Genomic DNA, 12,873 nt, shown 5'->3' with positions numbered 1-12,873 from the left:
GACAGTCCTCCATGGCCTTCTGCAGGTGTGCATCGGACGTATGAGCCTAATATTGGGCAAACTCCATGCCTCATTCCTCCTGGAGTGGTTGGAAGTGTTTGTTTAGCATGGCCTCCATTACTATCACCACACCTCTGCCACCACCTCCGCAACCCATGCTGAACTCTGTGTCTGCCCTGTGGGGTTGCGAGGCGCTGTCATCTTGTCCTCCAGCACTCTCGAGCAGGGCATGTCTCAGCAGGCTGCCTTAGTCCCCATTACCTCAGAATCGGAAACCATAGATGTCCAACACCAATGCTGTCAGCTGGTCACACTCCGAGACCAGAGGGAGCAATTAGAGCTGAAAAATCAGGGTTTCATTGAGCAGGGCAGCAGGCCAGCATGGACTCAATGTCCTCTCTCCAGCATGGTGTCACGTGATCTCTGTGGGATCTTTTTAATCATTTATATTTTTTTTAGCACTAACCAGATAGGGAAAAAATTGGACTGCTCCTGCTGGGTATTGTAACACTGTTTTTTTTTCTACCTATGAATGAATTGCTGTTGCTTTTAGTCGTTTCACACATTTAAGGTGTATTAAGTTGTAGTTTTCTTATATTAAATACACAAAAGGCCATCAGATAATATATTTTACAGTTTTATGTTAAGCCCCAGACGCAGTTCTTGAGAGGGCAAAACGTGGCCATGTTGGGCGGTTACAGAAAAGTTCTATGCTGTTTTTATGTATCTCATTGCCGGAGAAGGTAGTGACGGTAGCTGGCCTTGCTGAGTTTAAAGGGGGTCTGGACAGATTCCTGAAGGAAAAGTCCATTGATCGTTATTAAATTTTGGGATTTTGCCAGGTTCTTGGGGCCTGGATTGGCCGCTGTCGGAGACGGAGTGCTGGGCTTGATGGACCTTTGGTCTTTTCCCAGCATGGCAGTGCTTATGTACTTATGCGCTGAATAAATTGGGGGGGGGGGGGGGGGGTTCACCACGTGGGTCTCCTTTTGTTTTCTGCTGTTCTGGACCTTGCAGACCACTTGACTTTGTGTGTTAAGTGCCAATATTCAGCACTTAATCGCAAAAGGTAACTGCATAAATAGGACCATATAAAATACACCCCTATCTTTATGCAGCTCATCTTATACTGAATATCGCACTTAAGTGCATAAATTTTAATTGGCCATGTATGCCTAAATATTCAACGTCAGTGCCCAGACATGGCCCAGCATAATATCCAAGGATTATGCTGGCAGTAGCCAAAACAACACTGACCGCCACTGGCTGAATATCTGCCCCTCTGATTGCCTATAGAAAGATATGTTCTGTAATGCCTTTTTGACAACTAAAATGCACTGTGTCCTTTGATCCACTACCATGCTTTCACATTGACTACTGTATCTACCTCTGACAGTTTTACACTTGTAAATCAAAATATCTTCAGCTCATCCAGAACATTGAAATAAAGCTTCTGCTTGGTCCTAAAAAAAATCTGACATCACTCCACTATTGAATGAGCAGCAATAATACAAAATCTATAATAATAAATACAAAATCCTCATGTTAATTCACTGCAGCTGTTTCACTGGCCTACCATTTTATATGCTGCCACTACTCAATCCCTCTACCCCCCCCCCCCCCCCCACCACCACCACACTCTCTTAGATCTTCACATAGCAATCTTGTATTTGCCCCTGCACATTTGAAAATCAGATCAAAGATGACACTTTGTTTTGTTATATGCTTCTCTCACTTTGAACTCTCTACCCACAAGTTAAGGGGTGAGAGCTCTTACAACAAATTCAAAACTTGGACCAAAACCTATTCTCCTTCACTTTTAGTGGGGAATGTAGATCTGGCCTGCAGATCTGGGTGTTTCTCTGCACACTTCTTTTGATTCACTTTGAGAGGATAATTTTATAACAAGTCACCTCTGTATACAGCCCAACTAGATGCCTATTTTGAGGCTATTTTATAAAGATACATAGGTATCTATGTGTCTTTATAAAATACAAAGGGCAAAGTGGCAGAACTTGTGGCCAGAATTGGAGCAACATGCCGATAACTAGGGAGGCCAGGATTCAAATTCTACTTCTTCCACTGAGCAAGTTACTTCACTCTCCAATCACCTTAGCTACAACTTACATTGAAGCCCACTTAGACAGAGAAATAACTTGTGCACCTGTTTGTAAATTGCCTTGAGCTTGGATTTGGAAAGTGTAAGTAATTAAACAAACCTAAAATCTAAATCCACTATTAAGCTTCAGCTGTATCTGAATAAGGCTGTAAGATGGAATAACTTTAACAGCTGTGCAATGGTAATCTCATGTTTACCTCTTACCCATCCATGGGTTCAGGTGTCTGATGGCATAAAATGCAGGATTCTTTATCTCTTCACTACAAGAACAGCAAACAAGAATTAATTCACCTGCCAGAAGATTTCTGACAAGTCCTGAAAGCTGCAGAATAAAAACAAATACATTTTCGCTACTCACTCTTCTAATATCATCTAGCATGTGGATCTCTGGGGAAAGCCCACCATGTACACACAGGAACTGCTGGTTTAATAGTGCAGCAAGGGGAAGGCAATCAAAGGCTTCCATGCACGCCTCATAGACGCGTTCTGAATACTTGATTTTACCTACAAAGGAGATAAAATAAAGTATTAAAAACTATGACAGACAACCTTTTTTTTTTCACTCTCTTCAGCACAATTGATCTTTATGTGACTTACTTTACTTCTGCAGTGCTCTTATCAAAATAAGCATGAGACGAGATGCATGTGGCCTACTAACTAGTAAAAGGAGTACCAGAATATTCAACTATAGAACTCCATGATCCTACCTAATAAGCAAATTTTTACAGTTCCACCATAACAGACCAAACCATGAGACTGTCCTCTTGACCAGCAGATGGAGACAGAACAAATCTGAAGGTACAGACTGAATCCCTATAGACTATACTGTATCAGATTTCTTCTCAGACTGGAAAGTATTTAAAACGAAATTAAAAACAAACAAAACAAAAAACCTACAACTACTTTCCAAACTAAATAACTGTCCATATTAAGAGGACAATTTTTAAAGGGATTTCTTTTGGTAAATCAGGGTTTATCCTTGAAAACTCCCCCTTTCAAAACAGCCTGTGCTGGGGATAGGCTGGGCTGGTTGTTTATGGTTAATGAGTTATTAAGCTTAGCACACTGCTCCCATCTTGTTCTGGGAGACGGTGAAAGCTGTCCATAGAGGGGAAACAACAGCATACGTAGCCAGAAAGAGAAAACAGCTTGCCAAGGAATTGTTGTATTTGGAAAAAAAAAAGTTAAAAAGTGCAAGCGGTGTTGGATTACCTCTAGAATCAGGAAACTAGAGATAATTTATAAGTTGCTATGGTGGCACTGAATATTAAAGTGCATGAGAAGACTGTTAAGTCCAGACTATTCTATATGCATAAATTATATCAATTTGGGAATCATAATGGTAAACTTCCTGCCCATTTAGTACATCCCTGGAAAGGCATAGAAAGTTCTGTAGAGGGAAAACTCATAATGGTAAAATGATTACAGATAAAATTCAAATAACCTCTTTATTTTCTCAGTACTTTAAAACACTCTACCAGTGTCAAAAAGATTTGCAAAAGCATGTAGATGATGTGTCTTTCCTGAATTTGCCACAAATGAGCATATATCTCTGCCTCTGGAAGCATATTTTGAACAAGCGTGCATGAATAAGTCCTTGCAAATCATTCCACACAACTACAGTGTTGCCTGAACCTGGTAGGAATTCATTATTGCTAGATTCCTATAGACCTATATCATTGTTTAGTTTTGAACTTAAGCTCATGGTAAACATTTTGGAAACAAGACTGGCTAAATTGCTGTCGGATATAATACACAAAGATCAGAAGGATTTTGCTCAAAATAGGCAGGCAGTAGAACATGGTAGGAGGGTCATGGCAGCAATGGGCCATAGAGCTACCGGAGGGGGGGCACCCAGCTCTTTTGGTCAGTTTAGACATTTAAAAAGCATTTGATTGTGTGCACTGGGATTATTTATTCAAGCTTCTGGATAAGTAAGGGCATGGGGATTCCTTCGTGGACATAATTAAGTATTATACATGAATCCTGCCTCAGTGGTGTTGGTAAATGGCTTTCTTTCTGATTTTTATCCTTGGCTAGAGGAATCCATCAGAATAAGGGCTGATCGCAATGTACAGGGCCTGACGGTCATTAGGGAGGAGGTGAAATGCATGACTTTTGCAGACAACGTGCTCTTGGTGGTCACTCAGCCCAGACTGCTTTCGACTAGAGTGCTGCAATTGGTAAAACAGCATTGTGTGGTCCAACTCTTAATCTGGACAAATCAGAGGCTGTGCCTATAGGGGATATTCATACGAAAATTAAAAAAGTGGATAATAAACTTAATTATTTGGAAATATATTTAATTAAGAATGTGGCCAATGCTTACTTTAAAAACTTTACTGTACTACTGAAAAAGTTTATAGATGTGTTGAAATTGTGGTCTTCATTATCTTTTGAGTCTACAGGGGCGAATAGCACTTTATAAGATGGTTCTTTCTCCAAAGCGGCTACATGTGCTGCAGACATTTCCAATGTATATGACTAATATGAGATGTAAAGTGTTTTTATAAGCTATTACAAAAATTTTTGTGGACGAAAAAAATAAGGGCCACTATGCACCAGTTGTCCATGACCATGGGGAGAGATAGTTTGGTGCTTCCTGTTTTGCACAGATATAATGCAGCATGCATTATGATACACTTGGTGGACGGGATAAAAAAATATGCAGCATTTCACTCCTGTCACCTTGGAGAAACAGCTTATTGTACCAGTGCATTTGTTGTAGTATCTGCATACCCAGAAACCTTATAACATGTTGTCCGCTAAGTGGCATCCAATATTAAAATCCATGAGACAGGGCTGGCTTTGGCTATGTAACAATTGAAAAATTCTCCATGATTGACGATATTACTCCCCCCTTTGTGGGTAACAAGGATCTGGATCCTGATGCTATAAATCATACTTGAAGCAATGGACTAATAATGGTCGATCTATGTAAGATTTGGTGATAGAGAAAGGGAGAATGAAATCCTTTGAAGTTCTGAAGGAAAAAGGGTAGTTGTCATCTGATTGGTATGCATATGTACAAGTCAGGCACTATATCAGTATGCTAGATGCGAGCACTCTGAATAAGGCCATGGTAGACTTGGAGGCGTATTTCAACGCACTTAGACTTAGTTACATGGTAACCTATGGAACTTTGTACATTTAAGTACTTTGAAAATGAGCCCCATTATGTCCAAAACGTTATATCGGCCAGGCACACTAAAGCCAGCCTGTCTTTTTATCAAGCTAGCCTGGGCAGTTTGGGCCCCAAATGGGACTATGAACAAATGGTATCTGCTTGGAATAGGGAGGTTGATGCAAGATGAGCAGGTGACAGGAGATGGACTTTGTATTTTGATGAAGAAAAAAAACAAAAAACAAAACTCAAGCTCTGCTGTTTCACAGGAGCAACAATATAAATTTATGAGGCTGTACATTTCCCCGCATCAAGTCTGCTTAGCCCAGATAGAAGATAATGCAGCATGCCCTAAATGTCAAGTCTCTCCAGCATCCTTAATACACGTTTTGGGACGGTGAAAAGATTTGGCTTTTTTGTAACAGTTTATGAACTATTTTTACTACAGTCTAGGGCAAGAGAATACCATTGCGTGCAAACATTCAGTTGTTCTCCAGTTTTGTGTCATTAGGATTAAGAAAAGGAACACACATTTTATTACAAAAAGCTTTTCTCCTTGCTCAGAAATGTGCTGGAGACAACAACATGCCCCCTCAATGACTGCATGGAGAAATAAACTGTATCCACGAAGCTGGAACAGTTAGATAAAATAAAAAGGGCTTGCCCAGAGCTTGGATGCAGTTTCAACAAACCTGGTCACCTATATGGGACAAGCTCCCACACAAGGCCTACAGTTATTTGTTAACATGGAGCATATGATGTGAGTGGGGGGGGGGGGGGGAGTGTGAGGTGGGATGGGTCCCTGGTTTATAGGATTTGATTCTGGTGGCAGGGTCAGGATCACCATGAAAGAATCACATGTGTGGCCCAGATCTTATGCTACTGTTGTTGGTAGCTTGATGACAAAACTAAACCACCATATGATTATTTGGTTATAGAATTAGAGTTTATTTGGTTATAAAATGGAAGTTTATTGTTTCCTTATTGAAGTAAGAAGGATTGTCTCAACTAACATATAAAAATTGTTTGATGTCTTAGAACATAAGAACTTACCCAGTGAATAAGTGTTCCCATCTTTAAACACCAAAATAGGCACTCATGAACACCCACCCTGGTCTATTCATCATTCCTTGATAAGTTTATTATTCTTGATCTCTCCCCATTCTCACTGCACAATTTTCATTCAAGAAAATTTACAGCTGCTGATAGATGTAAATATTTTACAGTTAACTGCTTTGAATGATTCAGCAAATCAGTGGTACAGATTTTATAAGTACAGTACATAAAATTAAGTAATGCCAAAAAATATTCCTTACTCCTCAAAAAAACAAACTCGAGTCCCCCTTTCGGCAAGCTCAATATAAAATCCAGAACTATTGCTCACAATATCAGCCTTTGAAAAGGAAAACCCCAGAAGATACATGGGTCAATATTTACACCCCACAGTCTGCGGGTTTTTTTTGTTTTGCTTTGGGGTTTTTTTTTGTTTTGTTTTTTTTTAACTCTGGCCTTGGTGTTTAAATATATTACATACATTCAGCACTGATGAATATACATAGAGACCACTGACAAATACTGGCTCTACAGACAGCAGTGAGCTGGCCTAAATTAAACTGCATAGCTATATGGAGAGCAGTTGAATACTGCTATCTGTAGAGCTAGGCAAAAAGCCAGGGCAGGGCATGGGCAATCAGATAGTGTCAGGGTAGAATGTAAGAATTTTTAGTGGCACTGTATAACACTGTTGAAAATTCATGGATAGGGCAAACACTACAGAGGCAAGTGTTTTTTAATATCAGGTGCACTGCATTTACAAATTTCTTTATATAAAAATCTTATTCAATTATGTCCATTCTTTCAGCAAGAATACATCACAAAGAGCAACATCAGCTCCTAAATCAATACAAGGCACACAGATCCTGTGTGAGGAATGCTTCAGTAGAAGCTGATGTTTTTAGCTTTAAGGGTGGATAATCAAACTACCCACATTTCAGCAAATGCTGCAGAGATTGTTTTTTTAACTATGGAGTTTATCACAATGATCAAACAAAAAGTGTGCATACTTTGATTACTGCTCACAATTTTGCACCTGCTTTTTGTTCAGGTACTTTAAGTGAAAGCTAGAGGATATTTAAAAAAAAAAAAAAAACTACTTTTGACTTACATAGATACCTTTAGCCAAGGAGAGGTGTGCGATAGTCTAAAAGTCTGCTTCTGTAGGGGAGGAGTAGCCTAATCGTTAATGCAGCAAACTTTCATCCTGGCAACCTGGGTTCAATTCCCACTGCAAACTCCTTGTGACCTTGGGCAAGTCACTTAACCCTCCATTGCCCCAGTTACAAAACTTATTGTGAGCCCTCTAGGGACAGAAAAATTACCTGCATATAATATGTACACCGCTGCATATGTCTAGAAGTGCTATAGAAATGCTTAGTAGTAGTAGGCACTTTATCTATGGAAAGCACTTTGGCTTAACTTATTTAGAAAGCAATAAAATTAGAAGCGTATCTACAAACAGCCGGATTTCAGTTTGGGGTAAAAACAGGACCAGAAAGTACATAGCACTTTCAAGTTGGCTGCACTTAAAACTGAAGTCTGTGAGCACTTTTTACCTGCAGACTTCATATCAATTTTCAGGAGGGAAACATTTTCCTTTGGAAACTAGCTTCGGAAAAACACTGGCTGTTTGTGCGAGTACTTTTTTTAACATATAATTATGCACGCATTTTTTTGGAATTATAAAAGTATGTGTGAAAATGTACCGTCCACCCCCAACACCCTACCAGAACACCTCCCTAAATATGCATGCCCAATCATGTGTGTATTGGCTATATATACATAAATGTATTTAAGTATGTGGTAGGCAATATTCAAAAACCCCATTTCTGTGCAAAAAACCCTGTTTTATATCTGAACATGCCTTTCAAAACCGTTCTCTGAATGTTAAAAAGTGAACAAAAAATTATTTGTACTTACATTCCTGTTTAAAGGTGAAATATTCTGTAAGATGCCTGCATTCATGATTACCTCGCAAAAGAAATAAGGTGTTTGGATATAGAATCTTTAGGACCCAAAGGTACAATACACACTGTTGGGGAACAGAAAGAAGACAGAACACTGGTGAATGGTGATGTGTTTTACATGCAGAGCGGTGTTCATTAGTGGAAAAAGATGCTATTCATGGCTGTATATGCCAGTAGATAAGGACCTAGGGCAGTGCGTCTCAAGGGAAAATTAGGTTCTTACCATGATAATTTTCTTTCCTTTAGTCATAGCAGATGAAGCCATTACGTATGGGTTGTGTCCATCAACCAGCAGGGGGAGATAGAGAGCACTCAACTTTTCACAGTGCCTCATGGCCACCTAGCTCCACTGCCTCTTCAGTATTTGAAGCTTCCAAAGCAGTATGGCAAACCGCAATGGGAATAACATGAACTTTCCTCACAGTGAAAGATGGCCCCATAACATGGGCATAAACTCAACAAAGGAGGGAATGAACTCAGCCTCCTGGAGGGAATAAACTCGTCCTCCACTTTGTATAAACGGAGGGAATACTTGCATCCTCCTGGAGGGAATAAACTCATCATCCCAAAACATGAACTGGAGGGAATGAAGTCATCCTCCTATAACTGTAACAAGAATCCTGAAGACTGTTTTCTGACTCCCAAAGGAAGGAATATAATAACTTCAGGAAACAAGAACAGCACCTAAAATCAGAATCACTGCAATACAGACAATCATACAAGGAGGGCTCATGGCTTCATCTGCTATGACTAAAGGAAAGAAAATTATCATGGTAAGAACCTAATTTTCCCTTCCTTGTCATCAAGCAGATGAAGCCATTACGTATGGGATGTAACAAAGCAATCCCTAAATAGGGTGGGAACAAGCCACACCACGTGGGGAGATAGAGAATACTGAAGAGGCAGTGGAGCTAGCTGGCCATGAGGCACTGTGAAAAGTTGAGTGCTCTCTATCTCCCCCTGCTAGTTGATGGACACAACCCATACGTAACGGCTTCATCTGCTAGATGACAAGGAAACTTTTATTTCAATCTGATTCCACTTTAACAAATGAAAATTCATGTGATCCCAGATGATGATTAAAACAAAATGTCTACATTTCCTGTCCCCCCTCTTACCTATATCCTCCTTCTCCCACTCATCCAAAGCAGGAAGACTGTAGCAGTAATGGTGACAGCAGTGGCAGCACCACAGGGTATGAGAGTCAATGCACTCCTGGGCTCCAATATTCTGCCTGGGTTTCCAGCCTAACAAGAAGCTTACCCAGGCTGACTGCCATAGTAGAGGTCCAGAGAGAGAGGAAGTAGCCCTGTTTCTGTGACTCAATTTAGAGTTCCAACCCATGGTTTGGGAACAACTGGGCTAAGAGTTATTATTATTACCCTATTTGAAATACCACCTAATCTAACGAGGAGATCAAGGTGGTTCACAAAATAAAAATGTAAAACAAACAGAAAAGAATGTCAGTAATAAAACATGCAAGACAAGGTGAACTCTAAATTCCAGGCATCCAGTCATATGATCATTCCAAAGCTCAAGCCCCATAGGCCTGTTTAAAGAAATAGGTTTTCAACAAAACCTTAAATTGTTTGGAAGACTGTTCAGAATGAATAATTTGGGGTAGCCCATGCCACATAAATGCTGAATGTCTTGTGGATTAAAGATGCACAAATTTAGAACTCGAAAGCATTAGGCAATGGTAATCCAATGATCTCAAGCATTGTGTAGAAGTGTAAGGAACCAGGGGCGTAGCTATGGGTGGGCCTGGGTGGGCCCGGGCCCACCCAAACTCAGCAAAGGCCCACCCAGTTTCTATGACCGCCAATCACAGCTGCAGTCAGTCACATCACGTACGGACGTGCAAGGAAGCCTCCAGGAGTCAGTCCAGGAAACAAGCAGCAGCTCTCCCGCAGCGCCAATCTTTACTGGGAGTGTGTCGGCGTTGGGAGTCAGGCATTGGAGCAGGTGGCGGGGACCAGCTTCGGCGGATGACGTGGTTGCGGCGCCGCGTACCTCAGGATCTGCCATGCCATCTCCAGCTCGCGTTGCGGTCGCGTCAATTCTGCAATTCTGCGATGATGGTGATGCCTGCCTAGTGATCCTGCAGCCGGTCTCCCTCCAAGCCGTGTTAGCCGTAGGTAAGCACAGCATTGAGCTCCAGGACTCAACTCAGGCTGGTGAAAACCTGCTGCAAGGGGCAAAATCGGAGAGTTGAGCTGTTGAACAGTGCTGGAGAAATCGGGTTCACTCACTGTAATCAGCTTGGTGATCTTGGGCCTCCTTTCCAGGCAGCACTTTGTACCAGGTGATCTTGGGACTCATGGGGGAGGGGGGGGTGGTAGACCTCTGCAGGGAAGCTCAAAAAGTTGTTTTGTGTAATGCTGATGGGCTTCTGAGTGGGGCTGGGCTCGGTCTACATTTCCCAGGTTAAAAAGTAAAGTTTTGTATTGCATTCATGGTGTGTTTTTGGGTGGAGATGTTTTAAAAAGACTGTTTAATGCTAGTGTGCTTCTATGTGGGGGAGGGAAGGGCAGGGCTGATGCCAGAGTATGGGATAGGGGGTAGGGGAGAGGTCAGGGCTGATGCCAGGGTAAGGGGGTAGGGGATAAAGCCACATTGAGCCTGAAAATAGGTGGGAAAATGTGGGATGCAATAAATAAATAAAAATAATAATAAAGGGATAGGGTAGGGCTGGCACTAGTTACAGGGAAGGGTGCGGGTAGGAAAGGTTAGGGCTGATGCTGGGTTATATGGATGGAGGAGTAAAGAAGGGAAGGGTAGTACTGATGCTGAGCTATAGGGAGGGATGGGGGAGTAGGGAAGGGTAAGGCTGATTTTGGGCTTCAGGAATAGATTGGGGGGATAGGAAGGGTAGGGTAGGGCTGATGCTGGGCTATGGGGATGGATGGGGGAGGAGTCCTTTATTTTGTAATTGATCAGGATTGATCTGTGTTCTGCATGTGACTGAGGTGAGAGATTCTGCTGGCATGTGGTTAGTGTCAGGATCTATATCTCAGTCTGACTTGTCTGGCACTGTTGTGTATATTCACTGCTTCCTTTTAAAAGATACTGTCATTGGTATTTGTGAGTTCAGAATTGTTGTTGTTTAGGTTTGCAGCATAGGCTCTGAGAAGCATCTTCGCAGGATTTAGTGTTACTTCACTAAGTATCTGGCAGTGAAGGAATTTTGTGTTGCTATTATTGAGGTGCTCCCAGATTTTGAATATATTTTTCCTATGGAAAGCTGTAAGAGGAAACGTTTTGTATGCTACAGATTCCACAATAGGTGGGGGAAAAAATCTTGATGTTGACAGTAATTTTGCTTATTTCATCAGTGAGAAATCTGGACTTTGCTTCATGCAGTTATTGATGTGTTGGTGTAGACAAAGGTTATCATTTGTGAAAAATGTAAATTTATTAACGTGTGTAAATTGATATTGAAATGAAAGTAAATTCTGTCAAGAGCAGTTTATATTTCCCTTGCTTCCCTTTAAAACGAAATGTAAATAAATTATATTTGGGCTTTTTTTAGTTCTGCCACAGACTGCAAATTTCAGTGTGCCATCAACATGAACATTTGCTATAAAGCAAAGTTTGAAGGATATGTGCCATTGCTATAATTATTTTGCAGGGTATTTTCATTATAATAGACTGGTCAAGTTTAAGTTATGGGATAATGTAACTATATTTTAAAATGTCAGTGTTTCCATTAAGTATGTATGTGGTTTATGTTGATGCAGGACAGTTGGTCAGATTATTTATTTAGAAATCCGTCATCAAGTGTACTCTAAGGCATTATTTAGTACTATCCCAAGAAACATACCTATATACAGACCCCCTGATATTCAGTGTTAAACCCATATATTCACTTCCAGCCATTTCCGGCATCTGGCATAGAATATCCAGTTTCATTTTTGACTGTGGCAACTTAACTGGTTAAGTCAATATTCAGTGCTAACCCATTAAGTGCTTAGCGATTAAAGATAGGCCTGCTATTTATGTGGCCTAATTTAACCGCTAAACATACTTGGTTTGGCACTGAATACCTGTGCCTAGCCACCTATGTTGCACGATATAGCCAGTTAGTGGCTAGCTGCTAAACGTGGATATTCAGCAGGAGATGACAGGTTATCTCCTGCTGAATAGCCATGGTTATGTGCTAAAATGCTATTTAACTGGCCAAGAGCTGTTCCTGGCTGGTTAAATAATTTTGAATATCAGGCCCATAGTGCCCACCCATATTAGCTCTGGGCCCACCCAAAATGTCAGGTCTGGCTACGCCACTGTAAGGAACTGACAGGGAAGCCAAAAACAAGGATACTCCTAAATGATACTGTGTGACAGGCACAGTATCTTAAACAATCTGAAAACAGACAGGGAACTAATGAAGTTGAAGAAAGAGAGGAGTAATATGACCATGAAGGAAATACACTTATGTCTGTACCTCGAATAGCTTGCCTGAATTGTAACTGATCCTGAACCAGAGTGGTCACATGACCACAAAGGAAGCAAGCCTCAATCTGGAAATCCCTGCTATAAAAGCAATTCATGTAACTGCATTCAAGCCATGGCGGCATGCGCCCAAGGTGCAGATCGTGCTCCTTGGG

The 12,873-nt window shown here is 41.0% G+C and overlaps 1 protein-coding gene across 1 annotated transcript in view; it reads right to left on the bottom strand.

The window, feature by feature from the left end:
* Positions 1-12,873, bottom strand: part of LOC115470365 (serine/threonine-protein phosphatase 2B catalytic subunit beta isoform-like) — a 137,404-nt gene that overhangs the window by 94,598 nt on the left and 29,933 nt on the right. The window contains 2 exon segments of the mRNA XM_030203467.1: positions 2,478-2,623; positions 8,220-8,331. Coding sequence (XP_030059327.1) covers positions 2,478-2,623; positions 8,220-8,331 — 258 coding nt within the window.

Source organism: Microcaecilia unicolor, chromosome 5 (genome assembly GCF_901765095.1).
Source record: "Microcaecilia unicolor chromosome 5, aMicUni1.1, whole genome shotgun sequence".
Lineage (NCBI taxonomy): Eukaryota > Metazoa > Chordata > Amphibia > Gymnophiona > Siphonopidae > Microcaecilia > Microcaecilia unicolor.
This window is presented reverse-complemented; position numbering and strand designations above follow the sequence as displayed.